The sequence below is a fragment of the Thermobia domestica genome, chromosome 15, assembly GCF_964235325.1.
Source record: "Thermobia domestica chromosome 15, izTheDome1.hap1.1, whole genome shotgun sequence".
NCBI classification, from domain to species: Eukaryota; Metazoa; Arthropoda; class Insecta; order Zygentoma; family Lepismatidae; genus Thermobia; species Thermobia domestica.
Window position 1 is genome coordinate 19649396 of NC_137468.1, and position 23226 is coordinate 19672621.

Below are 23226 nucleotides of genomic sequence, written 5' to 3' on the forward strand. Positions count from 1 at the left end.
GTTCTTCACGGAAAAATCCGTGGTCAAAGAGCTCTATAATGTCCGCTGCTGAGCGATAGTAGATCACTTACAATTTCAGACGATCCAATATACCCTGCTGCTTGCAGGTCCACTACTTGTTGCCACGTATGTAAAACACGTTCAGCACTATCCAAGCCTCTCAGTCTTCCCTGGAAAATAGTTTCATCAATCACGTTAAATTCCTCAAAGTAAAACTCCATTTTTCTGTAAAATACAAGACAAAAAAAGTGCAATCAATATATGTATACAATGACTAAAAACCTGAAAACAAACAAATTTTGAAAATAATAATAATAATAATAATAATAATAATAATAATAATAATAATAATAATAATAATAATAATAATAATAATAATACTTACCGAATATTAGTTTATCTCTGTTTAAGTGATGATCCAATTACAATCCACGTCTTTCGTGCTCTCTGCTTTTTCTCGCTCCTATCACTTATTTGCTTCAGCACCTACAACAGAAAAGAAAAAAGTGTACTTAGTTACCGTATTACGACTTTTCAAATTACAAAATATGATATTCAACGTAACACTAACGCTCAACCATATTGGCTTTGCATGTAAGAGAGCCATGGTTCGATTCGCGGTGCAAATTCTGTTAACTACATCTCCAGTATAAGATTGTTCATACACAGTAAAAATATACCATTTATAACTGGGAAAGGTCTACAGTGCAAGCAAGCGTGCGGTTCTCCACGTGGGATAGCCCTGGTTCGATTCCCGGGGGCGCATTCTGCTAACTTTCTGTACAATATAATTATATATACCTGCTATGTCTTACACAATTCATAGCTACATATAAGTAACAACATCTGCTAAGCAAAATGTTTGTCGTACGGCTTTTCACGTGGAAAAACTCTGGTTCGATTCCCGGGGGCGCATTCTGCTAATTTTCTGTACAATATAATTTATATATATTTGTTATGTCATACACAATTCATAGCTATATATAAGTAACAAGTTCACACTGCAAGCATAAAAATTAGCGTACGGTTCTCCACCTGGGAGAATACTCATTCGAGTCCCGGGGGGCGCATTCTGCTAACTTTCTGTACAATATAATTTATATATACCTGAATGTGTTTAAACACAATAAATAGCTATGTATAAGTAACAAGTTCGCACTGCAAGCAAAAATATTTAGCGTACGGTTCTCCACGTGGGAGAATACTCATTCGAGTCCCGGTGCTATCATTAATGATGATTCCCTACATATTACATTATACTATATCTTAGTCACGTTATAATTCCATAAAAGTACACCGGGTCATATCATTTTCAATGCCGGAAAATCCGCAATCAATTTCCGATAAAACCAAACAGTTCCGTCCCCCTTATACTCCAAACAGTTACAATATGTCCCTTTCCCATATAAAAATGAACAAGTATAATACAAGAAAACTACAACGTTAGTACTTACCAATCTTCCAATCTCTCCTAGTAGTAAAATATCTTCTTCGCAAAGTTAACACTTGTTCTTGGTGCCCTCTTCTTTCTAAATGTACACATCATGCAAATGCATCAGTATTTATATGCCCTTCAATCTTTCCAGTAGTTTCGAGTGTGTTCTTTCCCCTATTCCAACAATAATAAGCTTAGAAAAAAGACCTGGAAGTTTCCAGTGCTTTCTTTCACTCATACCAACGATCCAAATTTCTAGAATATTCTCCAGCAGCTGCCGCGTTACATGTGCTGCATATTAATGAATTACCTTGTTCTACGTGTGTGATCTGCATATTGTATTTCCGAAAGGTTTTTTCTGTATTCTGCTTGTCCAATTAACATTTCTTTTTTACCGGAAACCATTTATTATATGTCATGTTCTTTATACAACCTCCGGCCGCACCTGCATACATTATGTGTCATTAGTATGCGTAAAAGATTGTATCCATTTTTTTAACGTGCATTAGGAACTGCTAAAATGTCAGAAAAGTCCTCACTCATGAATATTTACGAATGTCGATAGTTATATTACAACCTACTCACCAGTTCTTTGGTTCCTAATTTGAAACTTTTTGCCACCTATGTAATTACTACGAAATCTGGGAGTACGTGGAAAATTAGATCGATTGTTTACATTCTTCCTAGAAACGGAATTATTATTATTTCTATTTTTTCTGAAATTAGGTTCTGTCATATTGTAATTACGAGTAAATTTAACATTACCCGTCATACTATGATTACAATCCTCTCTAACATGTATATTTCGAACAAGGATATAGTTAGCTTCATTTCTATTATTATTACTTTGCGATCAAATCTCACTTTCATAAGTTTCAACAATCATTATTCAATGATTGAAATTTATACATTGCGACATAATCAATACTTGCTGAAGCTTATTAATGTCAGTAGTAATATTGTTACTGATGCGATAATACCACCAATATCACCAATATCTTATTAAAATAACATTTGTTTGAAAAAAGAAACTTTTTCTCTCTTTTCTGTGAAGCTACGAAAATTGAGTTACGTTCCTCTTTTTCTAATATGACGATATATGTGCATACACAAATCAAAAAAGGAAATATTCACTTTTCTCATAATAGTGCAATAAGTAGTGATTCCTGGCAACGTAAATCGATACTTCATCAGTCAGAAGACGAGAATTAAATATTCACATATATTCACGCTCCGAACAATCTTACAATTTTTTTGAGTCAGCGTTTCTTTACTCAATTGTAAACGATTCAAAGAAACAATAATTGATCTCTACTTGTTGGCACTTATATAAAAGAACATAAGAAGTAGAGATTAATTGGATTAGAAGTTTTTTAAGTACTAGCCACATTTAAGCAAAATAAGAATGACGAAAATGGAACGAAATTTATACAAAAATGGTATATTGAAATTAAATAAATCACATCACAAACTACATTATAAATATTCAATGAAGTAAAAAAAAATTGTATCTCCTAAGTAGCATCTCTCTATTTTTAAGTGAGAAAACTTTTAAAAGGCATAGCTATATATTTTTAAAATCAGTACCTTAACTATCACTTGTTTACTTGTGTAAGAGTAATTTGTAAAAAGTTACGATTCTAGCAACTTTGTCAGTAGTAACGTGTAATACATATTTACCTTAGCGTAGAGGATCAAATCGGAATTCGGAACAAAAATATATAATTTTTTGTTTGTCCATAGGTATTCAACAGACAGCGTGTTCGACAGATATACGTAAATTAGAAAATATATGGAGCTAAGATTTGTTATAACATTAAACAAATTAGCTATACATGAAAAATGAACAGATTGTAACGGTTATGTTGGCATACGTGACGTCAATAGTGTGAGTAATGCCTCAATCCATTTAAGGTTAATACATATCCATTTAAATTTTATACATATCTCGTTTTCTCGTGTCTGTGTATGTGGTGTTAACACAAATAAAATCCAAATTGATTTCAAGTAATGCAATGTTTCCGTAGGAAAGAACCTTCTTTTCAATCAGTACGACTGATACCCCATAACTTTTTTTTATCGTGTAACTGAATAAATGCAGTTAATTATAATTCCATGTCATAAATAAGAAAAAAAAGATAAATAAATGTTCACTTGTAAGAAGTTTGCTGATATGGCCCAATTAAAGTTCTCAAAATCAAACTTAACTCTTCTGGATCTATCCTCAAAGTTACTTAAGACTTGAAAACCGTTATTTTGCAAATCCAGAGTTTTCTGTGCGGTGGTACTACATGGGTTTGCTATTCAGTCTAGGCACAATCTTGGATTATTATCACATACCAGAAAGCACAAAAGTAACTAAGAAGTATAGCACAAAATGAGTTTCTTGTTAAAACAGTATCTGGTAGTGATAAATAATATACAGGCTGTAAGAAATGTGATAGCTCTGTTTTCTTGTCCGTCAATAAGTGCCCCGGTTACACTGCTGAAGTAACACCAGCAAAATTTACGCCTGGTCAAAAGCTTCATCTTTTTATGCATGCTGTACTTATTTGGGCTTACATACAAACTTTAATATAAGCTTTCAGAGTACTGCTAGCGAACACATTTAGTGCAACCTATTCTTGTAATATACACTCCAAAGAAACAAAAGTGTGTTTGTTTAGTATTGGGTGCTGAAACTTGACGACACAACACAACCAAGCAGTCAAGAACAGCTCGTTTACATAGAACATTCTGTTCCCTGCTTTGGTATCAGTAGTTATTCTCCCAATGAATACGCTGTGGCTGGTAAGAGGCTTTTAACAAGGCTAAGAATATAGTGTCTATTCGCCGAAACGTATTTTGACAAATTGACATACAACATCACATAGTTTTCACTGAGTTGAGGCGATACACGCTTGACCTTTTACGAAACATTATTATTGTACCTATTTCTAGCAAGTGCAGTTCTTTCGTATTCGATATTTTATAATCTTAGTGATTATTCGGCATATAGTTGTAGAATGCCTACAACGTAATCGTTGAGCCCTAGTTCAAATAAGTGAGTTGCATACGCATTAGATTAGCACAAAAACTGCAAATGTTGCTTATTTGAATGTATTTATTGTATAGTTATATCTAGGTTGTTTACAGCCATCATACCACAATGTATTCTAACGTTGCTATCGTTACACAATCAACATTCTAAGATACCAAATATTTATATATTTTTTAAAGTATATATAACTTCTTCTTCTAACCTATATAAAATAATTAAATAGTTGACTAGTTTATAACACCTTTGATTAAAATATCTAAATGGTGCAGGTAAAGAATAATACATGCTGTCGAATAATACATGCTGTCGTTCTATCTTTAAAGATAGAACGACATGCATGTATTATTCTTTACCTGCACCATTTAGATATTTTAATCAAAGGTGTTATAAACTAGTCAACTATTTAATTATTTTATATAGGTTAGAAGAAGAAGAAGTTATATATATTTTAAGAAGTTATAATTATATATAAATTCTTTTGTATCTTAGAATGTTGATTCTGTAACGATAGCAACGATATAACATATTGTGGTATGATGGCTGTAAGCAGCCTAGATATAACTATAGAATAAATAAATTCGAATAAGCAACATTTGCAGTTTTTGTGCTAATTTAATACGTGTGCAACTCAGTTATTTGAACTAGGGCTCAACGATTACGTTGTATAATGGTGCCGAAAACCGGGAGTAGCTAAAAACTGGTAAGAAGTTTAGTAAACCAAGTTTAGGAGAGAACACAAGTGAGTGCTACGAAGTTGTTTTATTCATTGTGTACTGTTTGAAAGTATAGTTAAACACATACATCATTAAGTCGATTAATAATTATACCATCTTGAGGAGTGGAAAGTTAATCTATAGAAATACTAAGATGGATTTATCAGATAGTGAAGTTAACGACATCAGGACTAATCAAAATGAAACTGGTGCCTCTGAGAATTTGGCAGATGTACTCAAATAAATATCTCGTCAAATGAACGACTTGCAACGAAAAGTTGATGTGTCTCAACAGCAGTTGGATGAAAAAATGAATGTTTTGCAACATAAAATTGAAGAACAATTTGATGATAAAATGAACCGATTCCAACGCAAGTTAGAAGATAATATATATCAACGGCTAGAACAGTTACAGCAGAGAAACGACCATAAATGGGAACAGTTACATCAGCAGCAAAACCAAATGAATGTACAAATTAACGCCAGACTCGACAAATGCGAACAGAAAATGAAACAGGTAGCTGAAACCTATACCGGAGTACAAAATGCCGTCGAAGTTATAGAATCGGTTGTAAACGAACATTCTAATAGGATTAAAGGACTTCAGGAGGAGTTTCATACTTTCAAGGAAAAGTATATTTTTGCTAAGGAGATGGAGCGTGATGATGGACCTAGGAATATCAATCGATCTCCTGATAATGGGACAGAACCAACACCTCATTCCCAAGCAATTTTTGAAGATAGCGGATCATCGGATGATAGTAAAGAGAGCACCGAATCAGGAAGAAGAACGAAGCATTCTACACAGAAGAGTAAGAATTCTCATGGTAACTGTAAGTGTTCTAAATCTTATGGTACTGATATGCCTTTACGATTCAGTGAAATAAAATCCTTAACAAAATTCAGTGGTGTACCTGAGGATATTCCAGCTAGGGTATTTATAGAAAAATTCGAGGACGAATGTGAATTAATGGGAATTAAAGAGTCAAAATTCATGAAACTTCTTCCTCATGTCTTATTACCCCCATGTTTGACTTGGTTCAAAGCAATCCGAGATAACATTAATGGGTACTTTGATTTTAAAGAGGCGTTATTGGCAAACTATGAGAATGATTTCATGTTAGCAAATAGGGACGCATTACTAAGAACGAAATCATTTGACCCTAAGATACATAAAAATGTTACTGAATTTGTGGTGGCCACATATAATGAACTAAAAGCACTTAATCCAAACCAACCAGAATCACGTATAATAGCTTCTGTCCGTATTTTATTACCCTTTAGATTACAGCAAATGTTGATGACCGCTCAATGTGTCAATTTCAACCATATGATAGTGTTAGTTCAAAGTTACGAAAGTCAATTTCAAGCAAAAAGAAATAGCAGAAATCCAGAAAAAAGTCAGGTTACTTCTAGACGTAATAATATTAATTATGCACACATTCGAAATTTAAGTATTCAAAATAAAGATAGTGTTAATTCTCCAGAAAATAGTGTCCATTATTTTGGTACTAGAACAAATAATCAAAATAGTACCGGTAATTCAACTCAACCTAATTATAGATATGGTAACGGTAACAGAAGTTACCGGAATTATAATAGGAATCCTAGTAGAAATCGCAATACGAATCAGCGTACTTGGTCACAAAATAGATTCCTAGATGGACAAGTTTGCAGTAACAGAAACTCAAATTCAAGATATTTATGTAATCAATCGAAACATACTCAAGAGTGCGGAATACAATGTACTTTATTAGATTGTACTTAGGATTTTGTTAGTGTTTATGTTATCCTTATATGTTAATTTAATATTTGCGTGTTAACTGATATTTCATTTCAATCCGTTGTGATTCAATATCAAACCACGTTATCTTATAATTTAATTAACATCAATTTTGTTGATTTTTCCTATCATGCCCATAACACTCAAACCTTAGTAATTGTTTAGCAGTGCCTAAGAAACTTAGTGACCCTCTTTTTGGTATTGCTGCCTTAAGGAAATGCATATGTAATTTGGTTCTTAGGATTGGACTTCACGAGCAAACCATGATTGTTAGCTTCATTAGCAATGAATACTCGTACTGTCCTACATAAAATATGATTCAGTCAATATTAGGAAATTATAATGAACTATTCAAGTGTTAAGTTCTCTAATTGAGTTATAAGATTTTGTGGTCAAAAGAAAGAAGTGTCTTACTTTTTGTTCTTTATTAAAGCTAGTTACGTGTAATGTGGGATTAATGCGTCATACATTTCCTTTAATGTAATATAAACATCTTCCTATATTTCTCGCTTAAGCTTCAATTGCTTATCAGATAGTATCGACACTGTCGTATAATTAGAACGGGAGTTGTTTTATATATAAAGGCGCTGCTGAAGTGATTGGGCGAATTTACGACATTTGCTATAGAGGCACTACTGTAAGGTGTAGGAGTATATCTTCCTAGATGGTGGTTACGCTTAGAACGTCACCTGTAGAAGTACTTTGAAGATATTTCTAGTTATGGAATTAAATACACTGGTAGTTATTATCGGAGCTAAGTGTAGTGCGGTATTTACGAAATTAGACTCCTGAAAGGTTTGAGGATGTCACAAGTATTGTGGAGTTAAAACTTAAAGCAAGTTTTCCACTTGAAGCCAATGCTTTTGATTTTTCTTCAATTGATCTCTGTTATCGACTATTCCTAATTTTCTTAATAATTATTCAGCTTTTGGATTTTTATGTGTCGTTCGCTTGAATTTTGAAGACTTGCAAAATTATTTGATAATATTTCAGTCTCAATTTAAAACTATACTGAAGTCTGTCGTGTTTTGAAAATTCTATGATACTCTAAATTTCATGTGATGCAGATTAAAACTTTGCATTTGTATTACGTAGGATATATCTAGTTATTTTCTAAGAGTAATTCGTACACTCAATGAATTTTCAGGCCAGCTGAAGTAATAATGAGCTAGCATTGAAGAACCCAAACATATAATTGCTTCTTATAAAAATCCGTAGCTACTTGTAGAACTAATAAAAAGTTATAGTTTTTAACCACGCCTTTAGTCATTTCTCAAACTGACTTCAGTGCCTAATAATGACAATTTGTTCTAGTCTGGCGATCTTATGCCGTCTGTTAAACCGTAATAAAAAATTGAATACACGATTCCGTGTGAGCAAAATTCTCGTTATTCTTTCAGCACTGAGGACGTCTGGGGGGCTAGGATAAGCTGTCACCCTTCAGTCCAGGTGCCCTGTTACTATTAGATTATGTACTGCCCTATCGCTGTCAATTTGCGTTACTAGACGACTGTGGCTGTGAGGACTCCCGACCACACCATTGGATAGAGTTAAGCCTAGAATTTGCGTATTGTTATTGGGGAAATAGTATCCGGTATTCTTCCATTCGTCGGTCTCCACACAGAAAGGCAAAGTATAATGAGTAGCTACACGTTCACGAGGTGACCAATGTACTCTGTCTCTTAGAGTTCTAATAAATGTTAAGCATCCTTGTCAGCCTATTCCCTATTACATTTTACCAAGCGCTACACACACACACACACACACACACACACACACACACACACATATATATATATATATATATATATATATATATATATATATATATATATATATATATATATATATATACTGGGTGTCCATAAAGTCCCTCGCTATCCCGTGTATCTTCGAATCGACTGCGAATATGAGAGAACACAAAAATCATGTATATCATTATTTTAATAAGCGTGAATTTTGAGCTATAGAAGGTGCTCTCTAGACCCCATCATATAAGGGGACGTGGGGTCAACTTGAAAATTTTAAATGACAAAGGTTGTCGAGTAATGTATCGTTGGAAAGGTCTCGACAAGAGAAATATTTTGCCGGAAGTTTGAAGTTCCTATGTTTACCCCCACCTTTTCGGATGGGTCAACATAGGGACTTGAAACTTTTGGCGAAATACTTCTCTTGTATAGTCCTTTCCGAAGATATATTACTCGACCCCTTTGCCATTTAAAATTTTAAATTTGACCCCAAGAACCCCTATATGAGGATGTCTGGGGTGGACCGTTTATAGCTCAAAATCCAAGCCCCTTAACATAACGATGGACATGCGTTTTGCCATATTCGCAGACGATTCGAAGATACACGGGGTGGCAACGGACTTTATGGACACCCTGTATATATATATATATATATATATATCGGTTGAGGAATTTAAAACTATTTTGGAAATATCTGGAAAACTGAAAAATTAGAATTTAAAAATTTGCAATAAAAGTTGTTCGTTTCGAAAAGGGACATTGAATGATACTACGATCGACCCCCTGCTCCACACCGAGGCCTGAGGGAGTCAAATCTTAAATACGAACACTCATTCTTTATAGCATATTTGGATTCGCCGGGGTAAAATTGTAACTTTTGTATTGAACACATTTCCGTTGCGTGATACATGGCGCTGTAATCGACACATTTTAAAATGGGTTAAAAACAGTTGAAAAACGATGCGTTTAAAACTGTTTTTGAAGACAGGTGGAAAACTACATATCGGAGTTTAAAAGGTTGTAATAAAAGTTGTTCATCTACAAGAGAGACATTCAATGACACGATACTCGATACTCTGCCCCACCCCGGTAACAGGAAGTGGTCAACTTTGAAATCTTAAATAAGGAAAAATGAAATAAAATCTTTGCGTTTGACGTCCCATGGTTATGCTGGTTAGGCTGAAGAAAACGGTGATGATGAGTGATAAATGAAATAGTGGAATGGAGAAAGTGGGAGGAAATGGGAGAACCCACAGAAAAACAACGCACACGGTGTTTGTCCACCACAAATTTCACTTGGCGGTGGCTGGGATCGAACCTGGTACCCCAAGCACCAGATGTGAACGTTCTACCACTGAGCCCGTCTTAAATAATAACACTCATGTTTTATTGCATATTCGGATTCTCTGGGGAAAAATTGTAACTTTTGTACTGAACAGTTTTTGGTTGCGTGATTGATGGTGTTGTTATCGAAAAATAATCGTAATGGATTATAAACAGTTAAAAAGTTATATCTCAAGAAATATACATCAGATTGGGAATTTTACTAGTGTTGGTATATTGCAAATGCTATCAAACGACAACATAGTTGATCTCACCATCCCCAACTCAGGGGGTTAGAAAGGCAGATATTCTAAAATCTGTAAAATGAAACCGGTGTTTTATAGCAAAACCAATTGATTCTCCAGAACATATCACATTACTTTCTTCACACTGTTGGGATAATTTCAATCACAGATGTAATTGAAATGGACAGCAATTGTGAACATTAATGGTTTGTTTAATCAGTGAATTAAAATCTAGTTTTTGCGTTCCCCAGGAACAAGGACATGGACGTAGTAATAGTTTGCTCCCATTGGGATGCGCTTTTAATATGAGTCCCCTTTGTCTCTTACCATCGGAGTGCTATAGCGAGTTTTCTTGACTCTCACCATCGGGGTGCTTGATTTAGGGGAGTCCCCGTGCCTCCCATACAGCAACATTGTTTACTGAAACAAATGTTCGAAATGGTAGTCGTTTTCTGCAATACACATTGCAAGTGTTACACACACAGCGAGAGTCTAACCACGAACTGCAACGCATGATCGAAGTCCGTGCTTTATGGACGGTAATTTGAATGATAAAAATATATCGCAGAAAATAGTCACAATTTCGATCATTTTCTTATAATGTTAGACGATGTGTACCAATTTTGACTTTGTCGTTTCTCTCATTGCTCTCATTGCTAATGTTCAACAAAAGAAAAACCACAATTGTGTATGATTGAAGTTTCTAAATACTTGTAAATACATGTAACTGAAAGAAATTGAGGCAAAATGGAAAGAAAAAATATATTTGAAATATGGTTAGACCTACTATATTTTTACATATTCTAACTCAATTTACCGCTTTATTTTTAGGTATTCCTCATACAGGAATAGTACTAGAAAATAGCATGACATCATTTGGGGAATTCAGTGGAAGCCTATCTATAGAACTTACAGAACTCTATGAAAAAGATGGATTTGTTATTATATATTTGACACGAACAAATGATATATTTGATCAGAATTCTTATATTATACGATTGAGACACAATAACCGTTACCCCAAAAAACAATACCATTATAATATATCATCATCGAGTTCCATTGCCCAATGTGATGGTAAGGGTAAGGAAATGTTTTATTACCACTTCGATGTTGGAAAGCATTACTTAAAATGTACTACATTGATACATCGAAAGGTAAGAATCGCTTTTCTTATTTTCTAACAAACGCTAATATTTTCTTTACATTAATTGTAATATTTTTATTAAGTTTATTTGACCGCTATGATCAGAAATAGTATTGCTGGAGATCGAATTTATTAATACGTAACTTTAGAAAGAGAAGCCAATATATTATAAGCTTATTATTAATATAGTGGATATCAGTAAAGTTGATTTCAATTTACTTAAACATGAATCATGTTTTAATAAAATATATGAATTCATCAACTGGATATTTATATTATGCTTTGCTTTGCTCTGGTTATAAATATACAGTTCCAAAAAAAATGCTAACCAGAGCACTAGCCGGTAAGTGAGAACGTAATTATTATAATGTTATTGACATTTACGAGAGGAATAACTTGGTTTAGTTTGCATCTGTTATTTTTTATCATCATCTACCTTTCCGATATTTTTGGCAGTAAATTTACTATATTACTAAACACTTACAAATAAATTAAGGTTAAAATGCATACAATTATTGGTTCTGCATATGTAGTTAAGAAACCATGTTGATGGTAAAGAATAAAAAATTTATAATTTCTTAGAACCACTTAGGGCATACATATTGTAGTTCAGCACAGCAAACAAACGTTATGACAATAATGTCACAAAACATTCATTTTATAATCTTGAATTCTTAACTGAAGTTCACTTACTAAAATAAAACATTAGTTCGTACAATAGGTTCGAACCTGTAAACTTTGGTGTTACTTTTTACTGTAATTTGACTTAATTTGATTTATGATTTATGTATATGTATATATTTTGGTGTAATAATATCACTATATGCTAGCTTTTGCCGAAGTTCTCTTGACTAATACATTGGAATTACCAGAAGGATATTTGGGTGGAAAATATATTCGTAACTCTGTAGCATACAAAAATAGAAAAATTTGGCCAAATTGACTTGGAACGTAAACAGGTGATTGGACATGTAAATTGTAGAACATATCAGTACTTGACCCAATCTACCTATTGAGGCAGGTAGAAATATTTCACGCCAGTCGAATATATATTTGTATTTGCCCCAATACTTTGTATTGTGATCATTATTGATAATTCGTTGTTAAAGTTGTGATGTATAATAAAATTGTTCTTGACACACAAGTCACCGTTTGGTGTTTGACAATTATCGACTCACTATTTTCCGTACAGTTTTGTGACAAAACGTATAGCCTTTTTGCACATGGCTTACACTCTTTTCAACTCCGAGCTTCCTTAGAATGTGCTCCCGGGTCAATTTCTCGAAATTTGAAACTACTCTCTTTTTTCTTATCCAATTGTAAACCCTGGTGGAATCATAGCAAAGCACAAACTTCTGGTGTGTTTTGTTCGTGGCTCGATACCAACTTCCACCAACAATGGTTCGTATACATGTCCTGATATACGTGCAGTTCATGCTACATGGAGCATCTACGCTCCCAGGTGGCAGTCTGTTCAGCAGAAGCGTAAGTACGCACATGACCAACAAATTACTCAATACTAGTTGCGTAGTAAGTTCAGCTGCCGTTCCTTTGGTCCCGAAGTTACCAAGTACGCCTCCAGATTCAATGTCTTTGTCGCACTTAATGGAGGAACAAAACTTTCATCTATGAGGTAGTGTTTAGAATATTCAAAAAATTCGTTTTGCGACGTTCAGCCTATTTTTATGACACCTATTTTAGTGTAGAGAAGAAAATTATAAAATGTTCATCACAGCCATAACAGCCAAATATTAAAAAAAAAACTAAAATACGTATATCGTTATTTTATATACTTAAATACTTATATAAATCCCTATATTAAATATTTTCTTTAAAAATGTCCTGACTACTAGTAGTATTGCCTGAGTGATTATGAGTCGCTCACTTCTATTTTTATATAATGATAAATATTATAGTTATAAACATAAAAAGAAAACGGTATATACATTTAGTATAATCGGATTTTTTTCACCAGCTAGTTTGACTTTCATAACATTAAGTTTCGCAATAACAATCCATAATGATTTAAGTGCATAAGGCATTTATGTTACGGTGATATCTTTTAGTGTTATATGAGAGTTAGCTGAATTCCCAGATCAAAGTTATAGTTAATTATTGGAATTTAGTGTACAAAAAACTGTTATTATGTAAGCAATGAGATTAAAATATATTTCTATAAATATTTTCAGATAAAGGAAAACTTGCAAAAGCATACACGTCACACATCGGTTCAACTAACTTTTATTCGCGGTGGAAATATTACTGTGAATTGGTATGTTGATAGAAACAATAGTCTTGTTTCTCTGACAAGAAAACCCAATAACACATTCCATGTGAACAAATACAGCATTGGTGTTTTGAGAAGTAGATATTTTGTCCAGCTTAAGTCAGGTAAATTAAATACTTCTCTCTCTCTCTCTCTCTCTCTCTCTCTCTCTATATATATATATATATATATATATATATATATATATATATATATATATATATATATATATTAATACTAAAATTATGCATGCAAATAACCACAAAATATTTCGATATCACACTCAAATATACAGTGAAATGAATAGTATGCAATATGATGGTAGATATATAATAATCCGATTCTAATTTTCGTCGCACAAGTTAATTGAATCTGTTAATGTTAGTTTTGAGTTTATCGTCCCTTTGAGTACCGAGGTAATATGAAACATTGAATTATGTGGAATATATGTGGTGTGAGCCACATGCTCTTCCTCCACAAACCAAATCTTGAAAGAGCGTACATAACTATACTATGCCATTAGTATGCAACCTACAATTAACATTGTACATGTTGTTGTTCGGGCAGAAACATAAATAAGGTAAAAGAAAACTTTTTTTTTGAAACTACACAAATCAATAATAAGAATGAATATAAATAGATGCAAACTGAAAAATTTAATCATAACTTTGCAATTAATAATAATTCGCGTTTTCCCGCACACACATGCGTCACAATATGTAAGATACCTACTCCCTCCTTACGGTTGAAAAATCATTGAGTAGGAAATTTTCTTAATCACAATTAACTGGCCGGATCTGACAAGGGCGTCTTTCCCGGAGGGCCGAGGAGGCCCGGGCCTCGAAAGCTCATGTGAACCCCCTTAATGTACTTGTAAATTTACAATATTTGGCATAATTTGAATGCAATTTGTTTCAAAGTCCTCATATATGCTTTCTGCATATTCATGGGACCCCAAATTTACAGAGAAATCGGCGCCCTTGGTATCTGACACAATATTGCCGAGATTATGTCTAGATAATACAATTCAAGATACTACAGTTTTAGCAGTACGTAACCACTTCCATTTGGCATTCTGAGTACGACACCATTTTTTAACTCATCAACATTACGTTAACTTAAAGGTATTCCGGTTTTAATGCCATATAATTAAAATGATTTTGGATTAATTTCTTTAGTACATAAATAAGGTTTTGAAATACACGTTTTACGGTGGGCAAATATTTTATTTTCAAAAAATATTAACTAAGAATTTTACGTATTATTATAAGAGTATAAACAATCATTCTTATAAAAATAAGATTAAGGTTGCCGACACGCTTTTAATCCGTTCCACGCCAGCCATATCTAGTATCTAGTATTGTTATGTAAAGTTTCAATTATTGTTAATAAAGCTTCATATATGTCACATTGTACAGCGCAGTCGTGGCTAGAATTTTGTATACTATATACTGCATTGTTTCTTTGTATATGAACTGGGATATATCTACCACTACGACAGTTATCAGAGTCACATTCTTGCCTAGGATTCCGCATACTATGAAATTCATTGAAATGAAATGAAATCTTTGAGTTTTACGTCCCACGGTTATGCCGGTTAGGCTAAAGGAGACGGTGATGATGAGTAATGAATGAAATGGTGGAATGAAGAAAGTGGGAGAACCCCGAGAAAACCCACGCACACGGTGTTTGTCCACCACAAAGTTCACTTGGCGGGGGCTGGGATCGAACCCGGGAACCCTAGCACCAGAGGTGAACGCTCTACCACTGAGCCACCGCGGCCCCCTATGAAATTCATTATTTCTATTGAACATTACATTGTATATTTCGGTTACTTCTGTAATTGTTACCGGATCTTTAATTACATAAATAATTACATATATTGTAACAATTATTTCTGAAATTTGAGTTATCAAAATTTCCATTAAAAATAGATTCACTTGAGTTATTATTGCTATTGATAGGAAATCTATTGTTCCTTACATTACTATTAGTATTTTTAATATTTGTATTTATTACAGGAAAATGATTAACTTCGTTTCTCATTGAACTAATTAGTGTCAAGGTTGGCCCCTCCACTTTGGACGGAAAAAAATAATGCTATTCGTTTCTGGTACGTTAGTCCTGGATAGTGCCCAAATTTCACTGTTAGTGCTGTTCAAATAACGCCGTTATAACGAAATTAATTAGCTTCAAGCTGGCCCCGCTCTTTTCTCTAATTGAGAAAGAATTTTATATTGAACGCTACGTTTAGTGCTACGTTGGTGTTTGGTCGTGCTTCAATTTGTTCGTTAGTGGTGTTGAAATTACACGTACATAAACTTTGCGTCTCCACTTAAGCACTAATGATAAAATTAGCGTCAGTCATTACTGCATGGTTAGTGGTACTTAGTGCAGCAACCTTTAACGTTAGTGCTTCGTTAGTGTAAATGCAACAAGTAAAAACCTTTAGGGTTCAAATTGACGCAGGTCCCCACTTTAAGGACTAACGAAATAATTAGTGATATTCGTTAGTGCATCTTCAGTGCTTCTTACTGTACTAACCGCTAACGTTAGTGTTTCATTAGCGTAGGTTTCAGAGCCAAAGCAATGGTCCTCGCTGATCTCTCCACACTATGCACTAATGAAAAACTCCTGCTATTCGTTTTTGCATCGTTAGTGCTTTTAGAAATTACTAATAGTTTCGTAAATGTTTAATATTCGTGTAGATATAGCCAATTATATGTCACAAAACTCCCTTAAGAAATACATGGGAATTTTCCATTGCGTGAAATTCACAGCAAATTCAAAAGCACTAATGACTTCTTCTAGTGCAATCGTTAGTGCGTCGTTAGTGTTTCTTATTGCATCATCCCTTAACGTTTGTTCATCAGTGTCAATGTAAGAAGTGGAAAACTTGTGGTTAGCGTGATCTTGATTCCCACTTTAAACACTAACGCAGAAATTAGTGCTTTTCCTGAGTGCATCGTTAGTGCATCTGGAAAACACTGATTGTTTCGTGAATGCTTCACTATTAGTTTAGATATAGCAAATTATAAGTTACAAAACTCCCATATAAAATGCATGCAGATTTTCTCATTGCGTCAAATTCCCGCCAAATTCAAAAGCACTAATGATCTCTTCTATTGTAATCATTATTGCATCATTAGTGCTTCTTAGTGCGTAAACCAATGACGTTAGTGCTTCATTAGTGTATTATCTAGAGCCAAACCAATGATAGGGAGTAATTACCATATGAGCCCCACTTCAAGCAGTAACGAAAAAATAGTATAATTTCTTAGTACATCGTTAGTGCTTCTAAAAGCGCCAATAGTTTTGTTAGTGCTTCGTTATTACTGTAGATATAGTCATTTATATGTCACGAAACTCCCAAAAGAAAAACATGTTATTTTTTTCTACTGCTCAGATTATCGCCAAGTTCAAAAGCAGTAATTTCTTCCAGTGCAATCGTTAGTGGTTGCTAGTGCACCAAGTCCGAATATTAGAGCTTTTCAATGTGAATGTTTTGCAGCGAAGAGCTAGCGTGTAATTAGCATCCCCTAAGTTTTATTTTATAGCGTCAATCACTAATGTTGGGAGTTCTTCAATAAGATCTATTAACGTAGTAGTAACCATTGCAATAATGGTCATTAGTGCTTTTAAATTTGACCCAAATTTTGTTAAATGAAAAATTCTACGTCCCTAAAGTTAGCCCTGCACGGTTCGCAAATGCTACTAAAACCCTTTACATATTATAACTTCTTTAGTGCACATTAGTGCACTAAACACTTACCTTAGTACCATGATACTTTAAAAGTCATGAATAACTCGGGCAGTTCTAAGTTTAGATTTTTCAACTTTCGCACAATTTTATAGTAATTGTGCCACAAAAATGGAATTAACACCAGCAGGTAGTGCATTGTTAGAGGTTTATGAAACAGTCCTCAGGTTAGTGATAACATAATTTAAGAGTTATAAGTGCATAACTCGCTCAGGACTAAATTTAAATCTATCGAATTTTACATTAATTGTATCGCAAAGGTAGAATAAACGTCGAATTTTTGTACATCGTGAGTACTCCAGAAAGTTCTAACGGCAGTGCTATTTAAGCTCTAAAGTTAATGCCATCATAGTTTGGAAGTTACTGATTAATAACTCATGCGGGGCTAACTTTAGATCTTCCAGTTTTTGTAGAATTTTACACAGATAGAAATAGGATAAACACCAGCAGTCAGTGCATTGTTGGACCTCCATTACACAATAAGGACTAACGTTAGTGTTGTCATAATTAAGGAGTTATTATTGAATTACACGGACGGTACAGAATTGAAACATACTAAATTTTACACTAATTTCCCCATAAAGAAAGGACAAACGCTAAAGATTAGTGCATTGTTAGTGCTACATAAAGCTCAAAAGTACTAACGTTAGTGTTATAAGTTCAGGAGTTCCCAATGAATAACTGGGAAGGGATCTAATTTAAAATTATCGAGTTTTACTCTAATTGTTTCACAAAGGAGGACAAAAGCTGAAGGTTATCGCATCCTTAGCAGTCAAGAAAAATAGGTACTAACGGTTACTATCTCATTTTAGTTGTTGTTAATGAATAACTCAAGCGAGGCTATTCATTTTACACTAATTTAGATTTACATTAGATTTTTCACTTATACAATTTTACACTAATTGTCCCACAAAAGTGGGACAAATACTAGCGCTTAGTGCATTGCTAGAGCTCTATAAAACATTAAACACTGTCGTTGTATTTTCATGAATACTTCAGACAGGACTGAATTTAAATTTATCGAATTTTACTCTAATTTTCCCACAAAGGTGGGTAACCACCAAAGCTTAGTGCACTGTTGGTGCTCCATAATACACTAATCACTAACATCAGAGCCATCACAGTTTATAAGTTATTAATAAATAACTCGGCGGGGATAAAATCAGGTTTTTCAACTTTTACACAATTAGTGTAAAATTCAATAAATTTTAATTGAGTTTCGTTCGAGTTATTCACTAATAACTCCTAAAGTATGATATCGTTATCGTCAGTGCTTATAATGTTTTAGAGCACTAACAAAACACTAATATTTAGCGATTACTCTACCTTTTGATTGACAATTATTGTAAAATTCGATAAATTTAAATTTAGCCTTGCGCAAGTTATTCATTAATAACTCCTAAATTGAGATAGAACTAACGTTAGTGCTTAGTTCATGGAGCACCAACCTCTGGCTTTGTCTCACTTCTGTGTGACAATTAGTGTAAAATTGTATGAAAATTGAAAGATTTAAAGTTAGCCGCGCCCGAGTTGTTCATTAATAAGTCCTAAACTACGATAGCAGTAACGTTAATGTTTAGTGTCTTTTGGAGCACTAACGATGCACTAACCTTTGACGTTTACTGCACCTGTATGGAACAATTATTGTAAAATTCAATAAATCTAAATTAGCCCGAGTGAGGTATTCACTTATAACTCCTAAACTATGATAGCACTAACGTTAGTGCTTTATGTTTCGGCAAGCAATCACGATACACTATCCTTTGAGCTTCATCCCACCTTTGTACGACAATTATTGTAGAATTCAATAAATTTCAATTTAGTCCCACGAGAGCTATTCACTAATAATTCCTAAACTCTCACAGCATTAATGTTAGTGTTTAGTGAACGAAGCACAAAAGATGTGAACTGTTTTGGTATTAATTCAGATCCGTGCGAATCTAAATTTAGACAAGTGGCATTTTCCATTTTGTAAAATTCCCGCCAAATTTAAAATTACTAATGAACATATATAGAGTAATGGTAACTATTACATTAAGAGGTTTCATTGCAGAACTCCTAATATTAGTGCTTCAATTGTATGTACGCTAAAAGGTGAAACTTAGGGGAAGCTAACTACACGCTATGGCTAGCCTCTCCGCACAAAAGCATTCCCGACAAGAATCACTAGTGTTCGGAATTGGTGCACAAGCTAACACTACCGATTACACTAGAAGAGATCTTTTGAATTTGGTGATAATTTGACTCAATGAAAAATTCCCGATGTATTTTTAAGGGAGCTTCATGATATAACTTGCCATATCTACACTACTAGTGAAGCACTAATGAAACTATTCGTGTTTCCTAGAAGCACGACCGATGCACTGGGTTTCATCGTTAGTGCTTTCTCGGGAAACTGATTTGTATTTAGACCTCCTAATGTTTTTTCCTTCTGGCATTCAAATTATTGAACCATTAATGTTGGGAGTTAATGCTCTAAGAAGTACTAACGAAGCACTAACGATTTTACTAGAAGAGATTATTAGTGCTTTTGACTTTGGTGGAAGTTTGAGACAATGAAAATGTGCCCATGTATTTCTTATGGGAGCTTTGTAACATAAAACTGGTCATATCTACAGTAATAGCGAATCACTAAAGAAACTAATAGAGTTTTCTAGAGATACTAACGATGCACTATCGATTTTACTACGTTTCGTCGTTAGTGCTTTCTTAAGGGCTAAGGTCATTTGCTTCTAGCATCCACGTATTGAAGCACTAATGTCACGGATAATAGAAATTTGGAGGATGATAATAAAGATAGTTTGTCTGATCTTTAAGAAGGTTAATGGAATTTTTCAAGTTATGAACATCCTATAGTGAAAATCCGCTAAAAGCAAACTTCGTCAGTAGGTCTTATAATTTTAGCATTAATTAGTTTCTGAATTGGCTTATGCACTTGATCTCGTATATGGATAGGGATTGGTTCTGAACAATCATGATATGCAGCTGAATTCCAAATTCTTATCTTATGAATGTATCCCTGAAATATCCTATGTCTTTAGGAGTATATGTAAAAAACGTCGTTGTGTTTATATAGCAAATTGCTTCTTTTAGTTCTTTATTTAAGTCAGGATTTACGCCAAACCGATCTTTCTTGTAAAACGTCTTTATGTATTCTAAACGTTGTTGAATTTCTTCATCTGTACGACACTGTTGCGAATTTTCAATTGTTGCGAAGTGGTGTTTCTACTGTTGTAAGGAAAAAATTTTGACCTCCCTCAAGAGTCCCAACTGTTGTATTCTTTTGTAAAGTTGTATTGCGGATGTTAGGATTAGAGATCAATATAACTAAATTATTGGTATCAATGTTCTGGTCAATGGCTTGTAACCTGTACTTCTTGAGCAATCCAGGAAGTATTGGTATAACAAAAGATTCCATACCGTCAACTTTTCTTTGTCACTACAGGAAGATAATATTGCGAACCCGAATTAATTGTTATGTTTTAGCCAAGAAAAAACAATTCTCCTGATATTGTTCTATAGTACGAGTTGGAAATGCTGACAGCAAATTTTCCTGTTTCTCTGTCAGGATTGTCTTTCTTGTTTTTTTGTAAAGAGAGATCACATTTCTATTTAAATCAATAGTGGCATATACGGGCTGGAGGAAATCTACCCTAAAATTATGGGCATCATAGTGTTATTTATGATGCGAAAATAGTGCTTGAATGTTGTCTGGCCAATCTTAAAAGAAACTAAAGCCATGTGTTTTAAACAGATTTGTTTTCCCGATATTCCTTTTTAAACAGTTGGAAGTAATTCTGAACCAGGAGGTATACTTTCCGAAGGCCAAAGTGAGACGGTACTACCAGTGTCATCTATAGCTATTTGTGGTCCTACTTGAGTACTAATAGTCAAAATTGACTCGTTAATTTCCTTCTCCAATGTAATGTTTTTTTCGCTGGACCGTTGAATTTTCCAACTGTTGTTCTCAAATAGGAATTTCATAGTTGATATTCTGTGAATCTTTCTTATTAACTGCTACATTGCTTGTATTAGAATTTGATTGTTTCTGAATATCGGGTCCCTTTTTAAGGGCAACCTTATGTGTTTTCGTCGTTTAAAACACATAGAAACCCCGTGACCGCGCTCTGCACAAACCGTACAGACTAGTATTTGGTCTTCTACTGGTGTGTTTGTTGATTCTGCGGTGGTCCCTGTTCTTTCTTCCCTTTTGCTGCCATTTTGAATTTTTTCCTTTCCTGTTTCCCTGTCTTCCGTTCTTGGGTTTATTCCTATAACTGGACTGAGCCAAGAACTAGAGAAAGTTCTGCCATTTGGTTAGTCAAAGTAGAAAAATCAGATTGATGAGGATTTTTTGAGCTAGGGAACGTCCCTAAGTTCGATAACTTTATGTTGCTTTTGGTGACTGGATATAGGTGGTTGACATGATGCTCCTGTAGGATTAGTTTGACAATTGCTAACTTGGTATGAAGGTTCAGGATGATAAACTAATGGCTGTACAGCTCGTTGTTTCTGTACACAATATGTTTGCTGGTAAGTTGTTGAATTGTACATATCGTTTTAGGATCGTTTGGTAACAAATATGATGGATTAAGAGGGAATGGTACTGAATTTTTTGCCATATATTGTATATGATTTCTGTGCTAATTTTACACCATCCATTTTCCTTAGTAAATCATTCTCGGATTCCAATTGATTTAACCTGGTTAGCAGCACCTCTACTGTTTCAAATCTTTCGAGTGCTATTCCATTGAGGTAATCTCTCTGAAGACGTAATGATAAGTGGTGTATTTTCTGCTCCTCCTATGCATCCCGTAACAACTGCCTATTGCCCTTAATACTCAATGGTATTGGCTTAGCTTTAAGATTTCCATAGGTTAGTGTCCCATATTGCTTTCGATTTTTTAGATGTAAAAGTAAATGCAAAGCGGTATCTTGAAGGTATATAGGCAATATTTCTTTTTTTCGCTGACGACCATGACTCCATAGTGACCATGTGGTCGTATAACATAAAAATCTGTCCAAATCTTCGAGTTTGTGACCAGAATATTTAGTCAGGTGGGGCATGCTGAATGTCATGTTTGATGCGCCCTACGTCATATTCCCAAAAGTTTCATTGTTATTGTCTCCAGTTCTACATGTCTGTGAACCAGACTTTGTCCCTGGCCAAAATCTCACTAGAAGAAGAAGAAAAAGGAAAAATGAAAAAGTAGAGAAAAGTGATACTGACTTATTTATTCTGTGCCAAATTTAAAGTTGGAATTCCGTTACTGAAAGGAGCACCCGTACAAAACTTTCGCACCTATCACCATGTAATGTGTTTGAAATACAGCGAGTAACGGTCTGGTTGTTTTTTCTTCACCAATATTATTACAAAATCTAAGTAGAGTTACCTTTGAATTTGCGAAGAGTAATCTAATAATGTCTTTCCCTATTAATGACCAAGATGAAGGAGAAAGATGTTTTGCACGGTGCCCCTTTTGCTCATAGCAGCCTCCAAAACATCTGCAGCGTTTCAGGTGAATACTAGCAGGAAACCTTCTCAGCCTAAAGCAGCTTCGCGAGGTACAGTTGTGGTTAGGATCCCTAGTTCTAAACAACCTTGGGTTTAGGTATAGGTGAACTCCTTAGTCCAAAGCGACCTTGGGAGCGGGTATAGGTTATTTGATCAGCGGTCAAACTGGTAGCTGGTTCCTCTTTAAGCTTCGCTTTTATAGATGGTCTCTTGGTGGCTCGTTTCTCCTCGGGCTCCATCGTCTTGGATTC

At 34.3% G+C, this 23226-nt stretch overlaps 1 protein-coding gene across 1 annotated transcript in view; it reads left to right on the forward strand.

Moving 5' to 3' along the window:
* LOC145672099 (uncharacterized) overlaps window positions 1-23226 on the forward strand; it is a 215842-nt gene that overhangs the window by 187730 nt on the left and 4886 nt on the right. The window contains exons 7-8 of the mRNA XM_081741367.1: window positions 11119-11444; window positions 13624-13825. Of these exons, the coding sequence (XP_081597493.1) occupies window positions 11119-11444; window positions 13624-13825 (528 nt within the window). The remainder of the gene's footprint in view (window positions 1-11118; window positions 11445-13623; window positions 13826-23226) is intronic.